General features: G+C 41.5%; 1 protein-coding gene across 2 annotated transcripts; it reads right to left on the bottom strand.

Annotated features, from left to right (window-relative positions):
* Positions 1–9,270: 9,270 nt before the first annotated feature.
* LOC149223886 (uncharacterized) lies at positions 9,271–13,102 on the bottom strand. Of its 2 annotated transcripts, none has more exons than XR_016248997.1 (3): positions 11,572–13,102; positions 10,097–10,241; positions 9,271–9,984 (listed from the first exon to the last, which is right to left on the bottom strand). XR_016248997.1 is itself a non-coding variant. In XM_089383424.1 (3 exons), exons 1-3 carry the CDS (start codon positions 11,572–11,574, stop codon positions 9,676–9,678), a joined length of 441 nt encoding a protein of 146 aa, XP_089239550.1. In that variant the 5' UTR covers positions 11,575–13,095; the 3' UTR covers positions 9,279–9,675. The 2 variants fall into 2 exon arrangements, 1 of the variants encoding a protein (XP_089239550.1); XM_089383424.1 differs by having other exon boundaries at positions 9,279–9,984; positions 10,113–10,241; positions 11,572–13,095.
* Positions 13,103–13,354: the final 252 nt, after the last annotated feature.

Raw genomic sequence — 13,354 nt, 5'->3', positions numbered from 1 at the left:
GATGTCTTACAGAGGCAAAAGGCCTATTCGATCTCGAGCCCAGAAGTTCTCTCTCCCAAGAAATAAGAGATTGGAAAGCAATTTTTGATCATCTCTATCAAGGCTTTCAAACTGACTTGCTTCAACACATTGCTTTATCAGGCAACGCCATAAATAGCAGTCTTGTCGGCCCGGTCATGGAACTGTTGAAAGACTTGGTTAGCAAGGAGGATAACCGTCACATTCTGCAGACTGACTTGAGCCAAATGGAGAGCCTTGTACAAGATATTACTACCCTCTTCCGAGATGAACCCGATGTTGCCACCCTTTTCCAACGTCCGAGGAAAGAGGTCCTGGAGATCGTGAAGATCTGCTTTCAATCGCTGCAGAGTTCTCTTACAGTGGCAAAAGGCCTATTCGATCTCGAGCCCAGAAGTACTCTCTCCCAAGAAATAAGAGATTGGAAAGCAATTTTTGATCATCTCTATCAAGGCTTTCAAAATGACTTGCTTCAGCACATTGCTTTATCAGGCAACGCCATAAATAGCCGTTTTGTCGGCCCGGTCATGGAACTGTTGAAAGACGTGATTAGCAAGGAGGATAATCGTCATATTCTGCAGACTGACTTGAGGCAAATGGAGAGCCTTGTACAAGATATTACTACCCTCTTCCGAGATGAACCCGATATTGCCACCCTTTTCCAACGTCCGAGGAAAGAGGTCCTGAAGATCGTGAAGACCTCCTTTCAGTTGCTGCAGAGTTTTCTTACAGAGGCAAAAGGCCTGTTTGATCTTGATCCCGGGAGACTTTCCGAAGAAATAAGAGAATGGAGCGCATCATTTGATAAGATGTATCATGGCTTGCAATCCGACTTGTCAAGATTGGTGACTTCTGTGCAGTTTGTTTCATCAAAACCCTTTTATGCATATAAAGAGGAAGATGCATCTGTAGGTTCAGGGATTATAGCTGATGAGGCTCAACCCCTCTCTAAAGATGAAGCCTGGATGCTGTTTCGTAGAGTGGCTTTCAAAGGCGTCCAAGTTTCTATGGATATACAAGAGCGTGCCAGGAATATTGCGGAAGAGTGTAGAGGTGTTCCTTTGGCCATACATGTAGTGGCCGCAGCAATGCTTGGGCAAAGCAGTGTTCATGAATGGGATAATTGTTTATCCTCCATTCAAACCCTACATCCCTCTTTTCCACCCACTCATCATGCTGGCCGCCTTGATGCACAACTCTATGCACGACTCCGGTATAGCTATGATGCTCTGCCCAATTCACACGTGAAGAGGTGCTTCTTATATTGTGCCATGTACACCCAAGGTGAAGAAATTGATACAGATACATTACTGCAAATGTGGATTGGAGAGGGGTTGGTCAAGAGCCAACAAGGATCCTATTTAATGGACAACGCCATTGCCCGCAAGTATTTAAAACTCCTTGTAGACCGTTTCTTCTTCCACAGAGTCCGTAAGAGCAGGGATCTCTTTGGCCAGAGGAGGACAATAAGAGTTCACAATAGTATTCATGACATGGCGGTCTACATTGGGCAGAAAGAGGAGAACTGTGTATTTAGTCAAAATCAACTAAATTTCCCAGAGGTTCACGATGAAAACTGCAGCAGGATATCAGTAGCCGAGAGTTCTATGGAACATCTACCCACTGAGTTGAGATGCCCAAAGCTTGCGAGTCTCAGCTTACAAGGCAATCGACAGTTGAAAGAGCTTCAGTCAGAGTTTCTTCTCAGCTTAACCTCTCTCAGAGTTCTCAATCTGTCGGGATGCTCCCAGATAACTTCAATCCCGACGTCAATTGGGCAGCTCAGAATGCTCCAGTTTCTCTCATTAAGCGACCTTCCCCTCATCAAAGATTTGCCTGAACAGATATGCCATGTTTCCAGTCTTCAATTTTTGGATCTTTCACGGTGTACAGGCCTAACTTCATTGCCATCTCAGATTGGAGAGCTCACAAATCTCAAGCATCTTAATTTGACGGAATGTTATTCATTAAATATGATTCCGCGTGAGATGTCTAAACTTACTTCACTCACCAGACTCCACTTATGCAATCCAGATTTTATTGTGGAACCGGCGAGTGTTTGGAGTTTGAAGGGTCTCCGAAGCTTGACGGAGTTGCAAGTATGGCATAATGGGATCCTGGTCTGAGATGAGGCACTTAGACTTGAGTTACCTTTATAGCTCTGAAGAGGATCTCCTTCCAGACGACATGCAGAACATGAAAAAGCTACAGAGTTTTACCCTATACCAGTACGGAGGGTTAAGTCTGCCGAATTGCATGTTTGAACATCTTGAAATGGTCACATTGTATAGTTGCGGCAACATGAGGGAGCTGTCTCCATTGGAGCGGTTGCCGAATTTAAAGCTTCTGAAGTTAGGGTATTGCTCTTGGAGAGAGTTGGGGATAGGGAGTCCAAATACATATGTAAGCTTACAGAAGTTGGTTCTCATGAGGCTACGGGAGTTAGAGTCTTTGGGTGGAACATCAGAGACGGGAGTGTGGAATGAAACAACATTACCTCAACTCCGTGTCTTAAAGATACGGAAATGCGAATCTTTGAAAAGATTTCCTAAAGGGATGGAAAAGCTGCCAAATTTATGCGCATTAATTTATCAGCCATATTCCAACAAAAGCGCAAAGGAGTGGTGGGAAAGGTTAAGGTGGGAGGACGAGAACATGAAAATCAAACTTGAACGAATCTTTATACCACGTGAGAGGTAAGTCACTGTTATTTTTTCATTAATTAAATTTTAAATTATTTATAATTTAGTATATTTTGTTTTTTTAAATAATAATAATCAAGGGAATTTATAAAACATCTCAAATTTATTTATTTTTCACATTTACTTTGATTTATTATACACTTTCAAACAGTGGTAAAATCTATTATACACTTTACTCAAAAATTTATAATGAATATTATTATTAAGATTACTTAAATTTCAATTTATATCATATAAACAAAATAATCAATTAAATTTTGAAGAGATCAATACTAATGTTAATTTAAGGAGTAGTCTACCCAGGCGGAAGAATGGCCCGGTTTCTATTGCCGCTCGGAAAAACCTCCGGCTCCGGCCACCGGAAATTCCTCAGCCTAGCTCCGCCACCCTCCGCGAGCTCCGCCCAGCTCCACCATCCTACGCATTTAATGACGACGTCCCTCCGCATTTAATGAAAACATCTGACAGGGGTTCCATCGCGTCTTGCCGCCATTCACACCTCAATTCGAATTTGGAATTAACCGCTGGCTGCATTCCCCTGCAGCTCATCACCATCACCAAGTCACCACAACAAGCAGAAACCGAAACCCTCCAGCGTTAAGCAGAATCTCCGAGTTGAATGATGACAAACTGTAAGGGAGGTTACCAAGCCCGCAGTGAAACCATGGCTCCATAAGACCCTTAATCATGATGAAGGGCGAGGTAACATTACCAACCTGCAATGACATTTCCCAAAACCGCCAAGGAAACTGGAAGGAGGAATGAAACGAACTACACGAATGAGTTCGAAGAGGGAAAAGTAACCCACCAGTTTGCAAACGGAAGAAGGGAACGTCGGACTGCAAGGAAAGGCAAAGCAGGGGTCACATATTGACATGCTTCAGTTCGGGATACTACCTCCGCCACCCTGAGGAATTGCCTGGGTAGACTACCTCCGCCACCCTGAGGAATTTCCGGTGGCCGGAGCCGGAGGTTTTTCCTAGCGGCGACAGAAACCGGGCCATTCTTCCGCCTGGGTTGACTAACCCAGGCGGAAGAATGGCCCGGTTTCTGTCGCCGCTAGGAAAAACCTCCGGCTCCGGCCACCGGAAATTCCTCAGCCTAGCTCTGCCACCCTCCGCAAAGCTCCGCCACCCTCCGCGAGCTCCGCCATCCTACGCATTTAATGACGACGTCCCTCCGCATTTAATGAAAACATCTGACAGGGGTTCCATCGCGTCTTGCAGCCATGTAACCTCCCTTACAGTTTGTCATCATTCAACTCGGAGATTCTGCTTAACGCTGGAGGGTTTCGGTTTCTGCTTGTTGTGGTGACTTGGTGATGGTGATGAGCTGCAGGGGAATGCAGCCAGCGGTTAATTCCCAAATTCCAAATTCGAATTGAGGTGTGAATGGTGGCAAGACGCGATGGAACTCCTGTCAGATGTTTTCATTAAATGCGGAGGGACGTCGTCATTAAATGCGTAGGATGGCGGAGCTGGGCGGAGCTCGCGGAGGGTGGCGGAGCTTCGCGGAGGGTGGCGGAGCTAGGCTGAGGAATTTCCGGTGGCTGGAGCCGGAGGTTTTTCCAAGCGGCGACGGAAACCGGGCCATTCTTCCGCCTGGGTAGACTACTCCGTTTATAAGTTTACCTTTAATTCTCAGTGTTTCCAACTAAGCTGTAATACTAGATTCAAAATATAAAAATGCAGCAGATAAATTAATTAAATCTAAATTAATCGTAGATCTCTTCCTAGAAATTGGTAAGAAGATGGGAAAATCAAATCTAAATTAGATCTTACTGAAAATCCGGTAAGAAGTTGCGAAATTGATGGACATTGCAAAATCTATCAGAAAAGAAATGTTAGAATCTGTTACCCTTACCTACATATACAGAAATGGCACATACGAATAAATCCCGATTACCCAATAAACTCTGTTTTAATGGCAAGTGAAAATATTCAATTTTCTGGTGCGCTTAGCGCAAAGAAAAATGGTGGAAACCCACCTTCTCAAACCCCTTCCTTTCGTTTTGAAGATGAATTTAAAACGGTTAGCCTTTCAGTAGTAAAGTGGAATGTCCATTGTGTCATGACATTTTTCATGGACTCGTGGGTTTTCTGAAATTATTGCGATGTTTTCTTGTCAAAAACAAATTTTATTTCTTAAAGCGATATTATTGCAACTTTACTCACATTGAGATATATTCATATTGTGATGCATCTGGTAATATCTCGATGTCCTCAACACCATAAAATAATGTGTTGTCAGAAATTGAGGTTCAAGTTTGCATGCCTGACTGCTTCTGAGATAAGCATTAATTTTGTGTTTTCAGAAATTGAGATTCAAGTTTGTATGCCTGGCTGTGTCTGAGATCAGCATGCTTTGTGATCTTAGAAATTGAGGGCACTTGAAGCAAGCTTTATGATATGAAAAATTGAAGGGACTTATTGCCCATTTGTAAATTGTGAAGGGAAAACACATGAAAAATCTAAGGGGCTTATAGTCCATTTGTAAATTGTGACGGGAAAACCTATAGTGGCCTGTATTGTCAATTCCATAAAATTGTTGAAGTCAATATAAAAACCTGTTGAGACACTTTTATGAAGAAATTTTTGTCGAACGTGTTGTTTGAATTGCTGTGTGTAATTACTGTTCTTAGAGTTGTTGCCTCATTGGAATTTCAGAGCCTTTGTGCTCTCTTGTTTATGCTCGTGGTGATAGCAATCTGCAGGGGTCTAAGGTCTGCTTTGCATCATATCAGCGTGTATCATGTAAAGGCCAACCTAGTTGCTTATCCTAGAAATTGTTGGTATGATTGGCAATTTTCTGTACTTTAAAGGTTGGAATTCTCTCTCTCATGTTGAAAGTTATTTTATTGCTTTTGTGGAATACTGGCTACTGAGTGGGAGGAGGATTCATTAGGGGACATGTACCTTTCAAACTGGACATTTTACTGCAGGTCCTCTTAGTTGGCATAATCTAAGGATTAACTAAATCACCACCACTTTGCTGGCATTTGGTGATTTGATAGAATTGGATTTCTGAATTAAAATGTTCATATTGTAGTTTCAAACATCTCGGTTAGTTCAAAATCCATAGAAATCCGGGTTTAACCTGGATTGTAGATATTCTGAAACTCAGAAAATAGATTTATATCTGTTATTATTGTATGTTGTATAATATAAGAATACGCCCAATATCATATAACAATGTTATTTTATTGTTTTTGTGGAATACTGGCTACTTAGAGTGAGAGGAGGATTCATTAGGGGACATGCACCTTTAAAACTGGACATTTTACTGCAGGCCCTCTTAGTTAGCATAATCTAAGGATTAACTAAATCACCACCACTTTGCTGGCATTTGGTGATTTGATAGAATTGAATTTCTGAATTAAAATATTCATATTGTAGTTTCAAACATCTCGGTTAGTTCAAAATCCATAGAAATCCGGGTTTAACCTGGATTGTAGATATTATAAAACTCAGAAAATAGATTTATATCTGTTATTATTGTATGTTGTATAATATAAGAGTACTTGTTTGTAATATTTAATGATTGCAGGAGGACACAAGAAAAGATAGAATTTGAGGAAAAAAACGATGGAGAGCGTGAAGGCGTCCAAAGGTTTCGAGCCCTCGTTGCTCACCGGTATTCTCAAGGAGATTTGGAGTTGCAGGCTTCGATACCTCACGCAATGGGGCCAGATATCGTCGGCATACGGGTCAGATCCAGCGTCGGGAGCTTGGGAATTGTTTGCATACCTCGCCCCTCACAGCATCGATCCTCTGAGAAGGTTAACTGAATACGCCGAGGGCAGTGATCCGTGTGATCGATCCTTACGGCAAGGTCTCGTTGCATGGTCAAACGCGGAAGCCCCCGGGGTAATGAGTAGGGTGGGGCCAAACTACGACAATGAACAAAGCCGTCGCCATGCCGCACTGCTTTTTGAGAGCAAGACGCGCCAGAACGCAAAAAGAAATGGCAGGGGGGGTCTGCATGCTGCAGAACCGCTCCCTCCGTCAATGCAGTGGCCAAAACTTTTCAGATCCAACCCAGATCTACCTGATCCAGCCACTATTCGAGATCCCAGGCTGCAGATCGGTGGCACCAAGCACAGATCGAGCAGCGGGGAGGCAGATCTAGACATGCACAAAGGAAGACAACTCAAAACGAGACCGGATCTGGAAGTTTGGTTACAGCCAGAGCAGGTAAGATCAAATCGTTTTCAGATTTTTATTAACCCCCCTGAGGGGAAAACCCGATTAGTGTGGGTTCATGCAGAAGGCACCATCTTGCAGCTGAAACAGCAGATATGGACAGAACTAGGGTATCCATTTCAAATCCAACATCTGGTGAGCAGTAGGTGGTCCCTCCAGGACAATAGAACGATGGAAAGCTATGAGATCAATCCAGGAACAACCATTGTTTTAAACCTGAGGCTGAGAGGAGGGGCTCTGCCTCAGGGACAGCCAAGCTATTCAGGGGGAGTCAAGGGGAAAGCAGCACCCCAGCACCAACCCAAAGGAGGTACATCCTACAAAAACATTTTACAAGGCAACAGAGACCCGGGGCCCTCGCCAGACCAAGGTGGAAATAAGCCCAAGCCATACATTGTAGATCAATTGGGACAAACCCCAGCTCTGAATTTTGACTCTTCAGGGATTGATGATTTCGTCAAGTCCTATGAAACGCAGGCCCTTATATGCCAGTTTAACAGTTTTTGGCCAAAACCAATGGATCTATTCCACTGGATCTTCACTAATTGGACCATGGAATGTGACATACACCTATGCTCCAAGGGGTTTTTTATAGTAAGATTCACATCCAAGGAAGTCAGAGATACAGTCATCAGCGCTGGGCCGTGGTTTTGGGGAACAGCAGGGCTGTTTATGACCCCATGGTTTCCAGACTTCGATCCAAACACAATGACTGTATCCATAGTACCGGTTTGGGTGCGCCTATACAACCTTCCTCTTCACTTCTGGAGTGAACAAGTCCTGGAAGGTATTGGGAACAGCATAGGGAAATATATCAAAACAGATTTGGAAAGGATTGATGAAAGGATCTACACCTTCGCACGCATTTGTGTGGAAGCAGATCTAAGCAAAGGGCTGCCGGACAACATAAGGCTGATTTACAAACAAAAGAATTGGTTACAGGCACTAGACTATGAAAACACAGCTTTCAGATGTAGGCTCTGTAGGTAGACAGGCCACCTGCAAAGCTCATGCCCAGAAGCCAAGAAAGTAAACAGTAAGAAGAAGCAGAAAGGGAAGCAGAGGAAAGGATGGAAAATCACCACCCCAGATTTAGAGGACGAAGAATCAGAAGCAGAGGAGGAAGAGCCTATTGCAGAGAATGCAGAGGTTACTCAAGAAACAGAGACTCAGAAGGGTACCACATCAGCCACAAAGAACTCACAGATTCACTCAAACCAGGCAGCGAAGAATCAGGCAGAGATGACAAGCGCAGACCAAAGCATGGGAGGCAGCAAACGACATCACCAGTCAGATTCTTCAGACTCAGACAAAGATCCAGGTCCACAGAATGTAGAAACACAGCTAGTAATCGCTTCGATTGAGCCCACTCAAGGAGAATGGCGTAAGGTCGAAAAGAAAAAGGGGAGAAAAACTTGAAGCGTGAGTTTCACTCACTGCCGGTATTCAGTTTTTCTTTCTTTCTCTCTTCTCTCTTTCTCTTTTCTTATTCTTTGTGCACGTTAGTCTGCTAACGTTGTGGGGGGTGGGTCACCACTCGAGCCCTTGGAAATGCCCAGCATATGCAATGTAACTTTTTATTTTTCTTAATAAAAAGTTCGCTTTTTCTTCGGAAAAATATTTAATGATTGCATAGCAAACACTATCTTACCAGCTTATTACACATGCAAGATTGTATTGCAATCATTAAATATTACAAACTAGTAAACCATCTTATTTCAGATGCTTAGAGATCATTCTAACCTCCCTCAAAATTCAGTTTATAGCCAAAAACTTATCTTTAAGAAATATGACAGATATGACAAACATATACATTATGATTGCAGAACATGATGACGATATTCAGCTAAAGCCCATATGGGGAAGATATTATGATAGGCAGCATAAACCATCACAAAGCAGCATAAAGGAAGGCTTAGCAGACCTGAAAGACCCATAAAGAGAGGTCTGAAGATATGAAATGGTACAAAATCTGAATAAACTTGTCAATAAAGGGGAGTGCTCAATACAATGCAAACTATCCATATAAGTTAATGATGTGATACTTTTATACAAATGAGATAATTCAATAATATTTCCCTAGGTAAACACTAAGGGGTGATGTTAAAATTACTTGTACGTAGATACCTCACTACTTGCAATTGGTAAATGGAAAATCAGGTAATTGACAACACATAAGATTGAAAATAGGTTTTACTAATAAGGGAATAATTTTCTTTGTTACCAGTTCAACACGAAATGAACTAAAGATAGCAAAATGTTCAAAAACATTTAAAAATAGCATAGGTTCATGGCTCTGCAATTATTAACCTGCTGAATGAGAATCTTCACTCTTTCTTCACAAGTACTCGATTAAACTTCCAAACTAACAACAACTACAAATCAAGTTTAGTTAGCAGTATATTAATGGCCACAAGTTTTCAATATAAACGAAGGCTATATTCCAAAGCTGTAAATATACAAAACTGAATGTAACAATTTTGAAGTTCCTGATAACAGGCATTCTAATTGCAAGGCTATTGCCGCTCAATAGCCACATCACAAGGCATGCTAGAATGAATTAAAGTGATATTTATGCTCTTTGCTGGCAAAATGGGCTGTAATTTTCCCAATTCCTTGCTTATCCATTTAGTGACTTCTTCTAGCACATGAAAGTGCTTACATAAGCTACTCCCGTGACTTTGAAAAGAAAGTAGATGCTAAAGAAGATGATGAAGATGATGTAGGTGACTCCCCTCCATATGTTTAATTCCTTATGAGAAACATGTGAACTTGTTTCTCTGTTGTGTAGATTTCATTGGAGACCCTGCTGGCGAGCTTTCTTCCGTATCAGAGTAGGTATGCATTGTTAAACGTCCATCCAAATAATCTACAATTGGTGAATCTGGTACGTTCACTTTATATAGATCAGAAGCAGCAAGCCCAGATTCACTAGTCCACTCACTAGCACGTCCTCTGCCATTTGTTGTGCTGATATTCTCAGGTTCTGATGCCCATGAAGCACTTTGGCTATGTGGACTCCAAGGAGCATCCAGTTCATATCTTTGGTCCCTTTCAGCTCTCTGCCATAGAAAAATTGACAATTTGTCAGGCTCTTTTCAGCATGCTTTGAATCTCTAGTCTCAACTGGTTCTTATTAGCAAAACAGATCTCACACTAGAGTGAAAGATGTACCTTTTCCTGACTATACCTTTTCTGCCTCGTATGGAAATTCCATGGTGTCCACTGGGCAAGCAAGGGCCTTCAACTGCTTACTAAGAACAAGTATAGTTTCCTGGCACTCTGCAAGCTTCCCTGCAGCTGCAGCTATGTCCTTTTCCTGAAATTACAGTTAAGTACAAGTTACGCCACTGCTATAGGACTTTAACAAACATTATTGCAAGTGTCTAGGCAGAACAGACTGACAAGGGAAGGCTGTAAAACCAACACCTCTTAATAGTTTATGTTAGGAACTGAAAACAGTGCCGGAACTATTATACATTAGTATAACCATAAACGTTCCTTCTGTAGAAAATCAGAACACTAGATGAGATTGAAAATTTATGAAAAAGTAGAGAATGCTCTGTATTGCATGAAAGGGTTCCTCATTTTCAGATTAAGCTTATCATCTGCACTAAAGAAATATGGTCACCTCTCCACTGACCTATAAATGAATGAACCTCGTTAGCCTGTATAAGATCAATGAAAATTTTCATTGGCATCACCCTTTTCCATTTTCCGATGTGTTAAATTTAGAATGATGATCCCTTTTAGAGATTGAACTAAGTCTCAAGGTTGTCAGGGATGTTTGTATGAGAATCAGTATCAGGTTACTGTCTAATTTTATCCTTTATTTAGATAGTTTCCACGGGATGAAGGGAAGTATCATTTGCGGTTGTGCACTTAATAGTCCAAAGTTAAACTACAGTGTGTTTTCAAACCTTAATAGTCCAAAGTTAAACTACATTGTCTTTTCAAACCTTTTCAGATCTACTTTTTTTTTTTCTAACTGAGTTGGACAAACAAAGCATCCATCCAGCAAACATTCACGCAATATATTTTCCTTAAAATCTCATAGGAAAGATGGAATGCTGAGTACTTGATTATGAACTAAAAAGCTTGGGAAGACAATTTAGAGCGAAAAATTGAAGAAATTTAAGACTAAACTTCCAATCACATACACAATAAATAAACAGAATAACCAAAGCTTTCAGGTGAGCCACTCACCTCCCAAATGTAAAGACAAACTAATCTTGAATGAATATAGTGTTTGTTCAGCTAGACCAAATTTTTTCTGTATAACACAGTTGTTGTCAAGAAACGAGGTGAGAGCCATAAGTACGACGTTGCATTCAAGCTCCACAATTCTAGCTCTAGGTTTAGGAAAAGTCTTGTTTTTGAACTCTTGCAACTACATTGGATTCAAGTTCCAGACCTCTAGATTTAATTTTAGAGAAACCCTTGTTTTTGAATGCATGCAGCTATGTTCGATTCTAGAACCACAAACTAAATTCTAGCTTTAATTTGACCAAAAACTATTATTTTTTATTTCAGACAAGAGGTTTGAACTTCTTGGATGAGCTGGCTAACAAAATCCTCTAAATCGACGAAAACAAAGTCCTCTGACTAACATGTCATACCATGAAATTTCATCAGTAAATTCAAATTACCATTTATTTGGCTCTGGTTTTGCTTGTGAGACGAATTGAGCTCATTGGAAGTCTGGCTCTCTTGAATGTGTTTGTATCAATGTAACCAATGAAGGATGTTGGCAGCTGTTAGGTTCCTTCCAAGGGGCATCTTCAATGGGCAGATCTTTGCACTGCACCAGATATTTTTAAGAACCCTGTTTCTTAACCTTTCATCTTTGGAAACCAGGATATGCTCATCTATCAGGATCAATTTTCCTTCCTCATCAAGGGGAGGTAAATCTTATGAAACTATCAAATCCTCTGCAATTTCCTTCTTTAAATTAAAAACATGGAATGGGTTATGTACCTTGACGCTTGCTAGTAATTGTAGAGAATAGGCTACTCATTCAACTTGCTGAAGGATTGCGAAGGGACCATAACACTCAGAAGATAGTTTCTTACATACCTTTTTCATAAAAGTGGTCTGTTCATAAGGATCTCTGATTGCAAATTCTAGTTCGGATCAATGCTGGTCTCCCCTTCATTTCATCGTAGCTTGAAGCGTTTTAAGGTTATCCTTTAGAGTTTGAAAGATCTGCTGACTCTCTAGGATGTAATCTCGTTTGGTTGACTCGTTGGTGTATTGGATAACGCAAATCTGTCAATGATGGTAGCCTATATCCAACCAAATACATTTATATATAGCCCGCCCAGAGAGACAGAGCTCCAGGACATTCGATTCAAGACAGCCTAGTTTCAGCTCAGAAACAAAATACTGGAAAACTTTTCAATGTAAACACCTTTTTTTAAAGAATACTAGGACCTCGCTCCTTCAACTGTAATCAGACCTGTAACAAAATGAAATCAAACTCTAATTCTGTAGGTTGCTTGGTCTAGGGTTTCCTCAGGAAACAAGTCTGAAGAATTCATCTTTTTATTGATTGTTTCAGTGCAGTTTCTAAGCCTATTCATGACAAGTTGACACCTTGTTTTGATTAGATAGTAACCTTGAAAAACTATGATGTTAAACGTTGTTTCTTGAGCATTTGGAACACTAATGAAAACTGATCTATGCATCATACAGTATCCCGAACTGAAGCATGTCAATATGTGACCCCTGGTTTGCCTTTCCTTGCAGTCCGACGTTCCCTTCTTCCGTTTGCAAACTGGTGGGTTACTTTTCCCTCTTCGAACTCATTCGTGTAGTTCGTTTCATTCCTCCTTCCAGTTTCCTTGGCGGTTTTGGGAAATGTCATTGCAGGTTGGTAATGTTACCTCGCCCTTCATCATGATTAAGGGTCTTATGGAGCCATGGTTTCACTGCGGGCTTGGTAACCTCCCTTACAGTTTGTCATCATTCAACTCGGAGATTCTGCTTAACGCTGGAGGGTTTCGGTTTCTGCTTGTTGTGGTGACCTGGTGATGGTGATGAGCTGCAGGGGAATGCAGCCAGCGGTTAATTCCCAAATTCCAAATTCGAATTGAGGTGTGAATGGCGGCAAGACGCGATGGAACCCCTGTCAGATGTTTTCATTAAATGCGGAGGGACGTCGTCATTAAATGCGTAGGATGGCGGAGCTCGCGGAGGGTGGCGGAGCTTTGCGGAGGGTGGCGGAGCTAGGCTGAGGAATTTCCGGTGGCCGGAGCCGGAGGTTTTTCCTAGCGGCGACAGAAACCGGGCCATTCTTCCGCCTGGGTAGACTACTCCTTAATGGGATCACAATGTCAACACCTTTTAATACTTCAGTTTCTTGGGAATGGAATTTTTTTTATATTATATATTACTATTATCACAATCAAGTACATTATTATTTTTTTAATA

This window comes from Pinus tabuliformis, chromosome Q (genome assembly GCF_031772625.1).
Source record: "Pinus tabuliformis cultivar Carrire ecotype Pingquan chromosome Q, CPIR1, whole genome shotgun sequence".
Lineage (NCBI taxonomy): Eukaryota > Viridiplantae > Streptophyta > Pinopsida > Pinales > Pinaceae > Pinus > Pinus tabuliformis.
The sequence above is the reverse complement of the archived record's forward strand: the minus strand, read 5'-3'. Positions and strand labels throughout refer to the sequence as shown.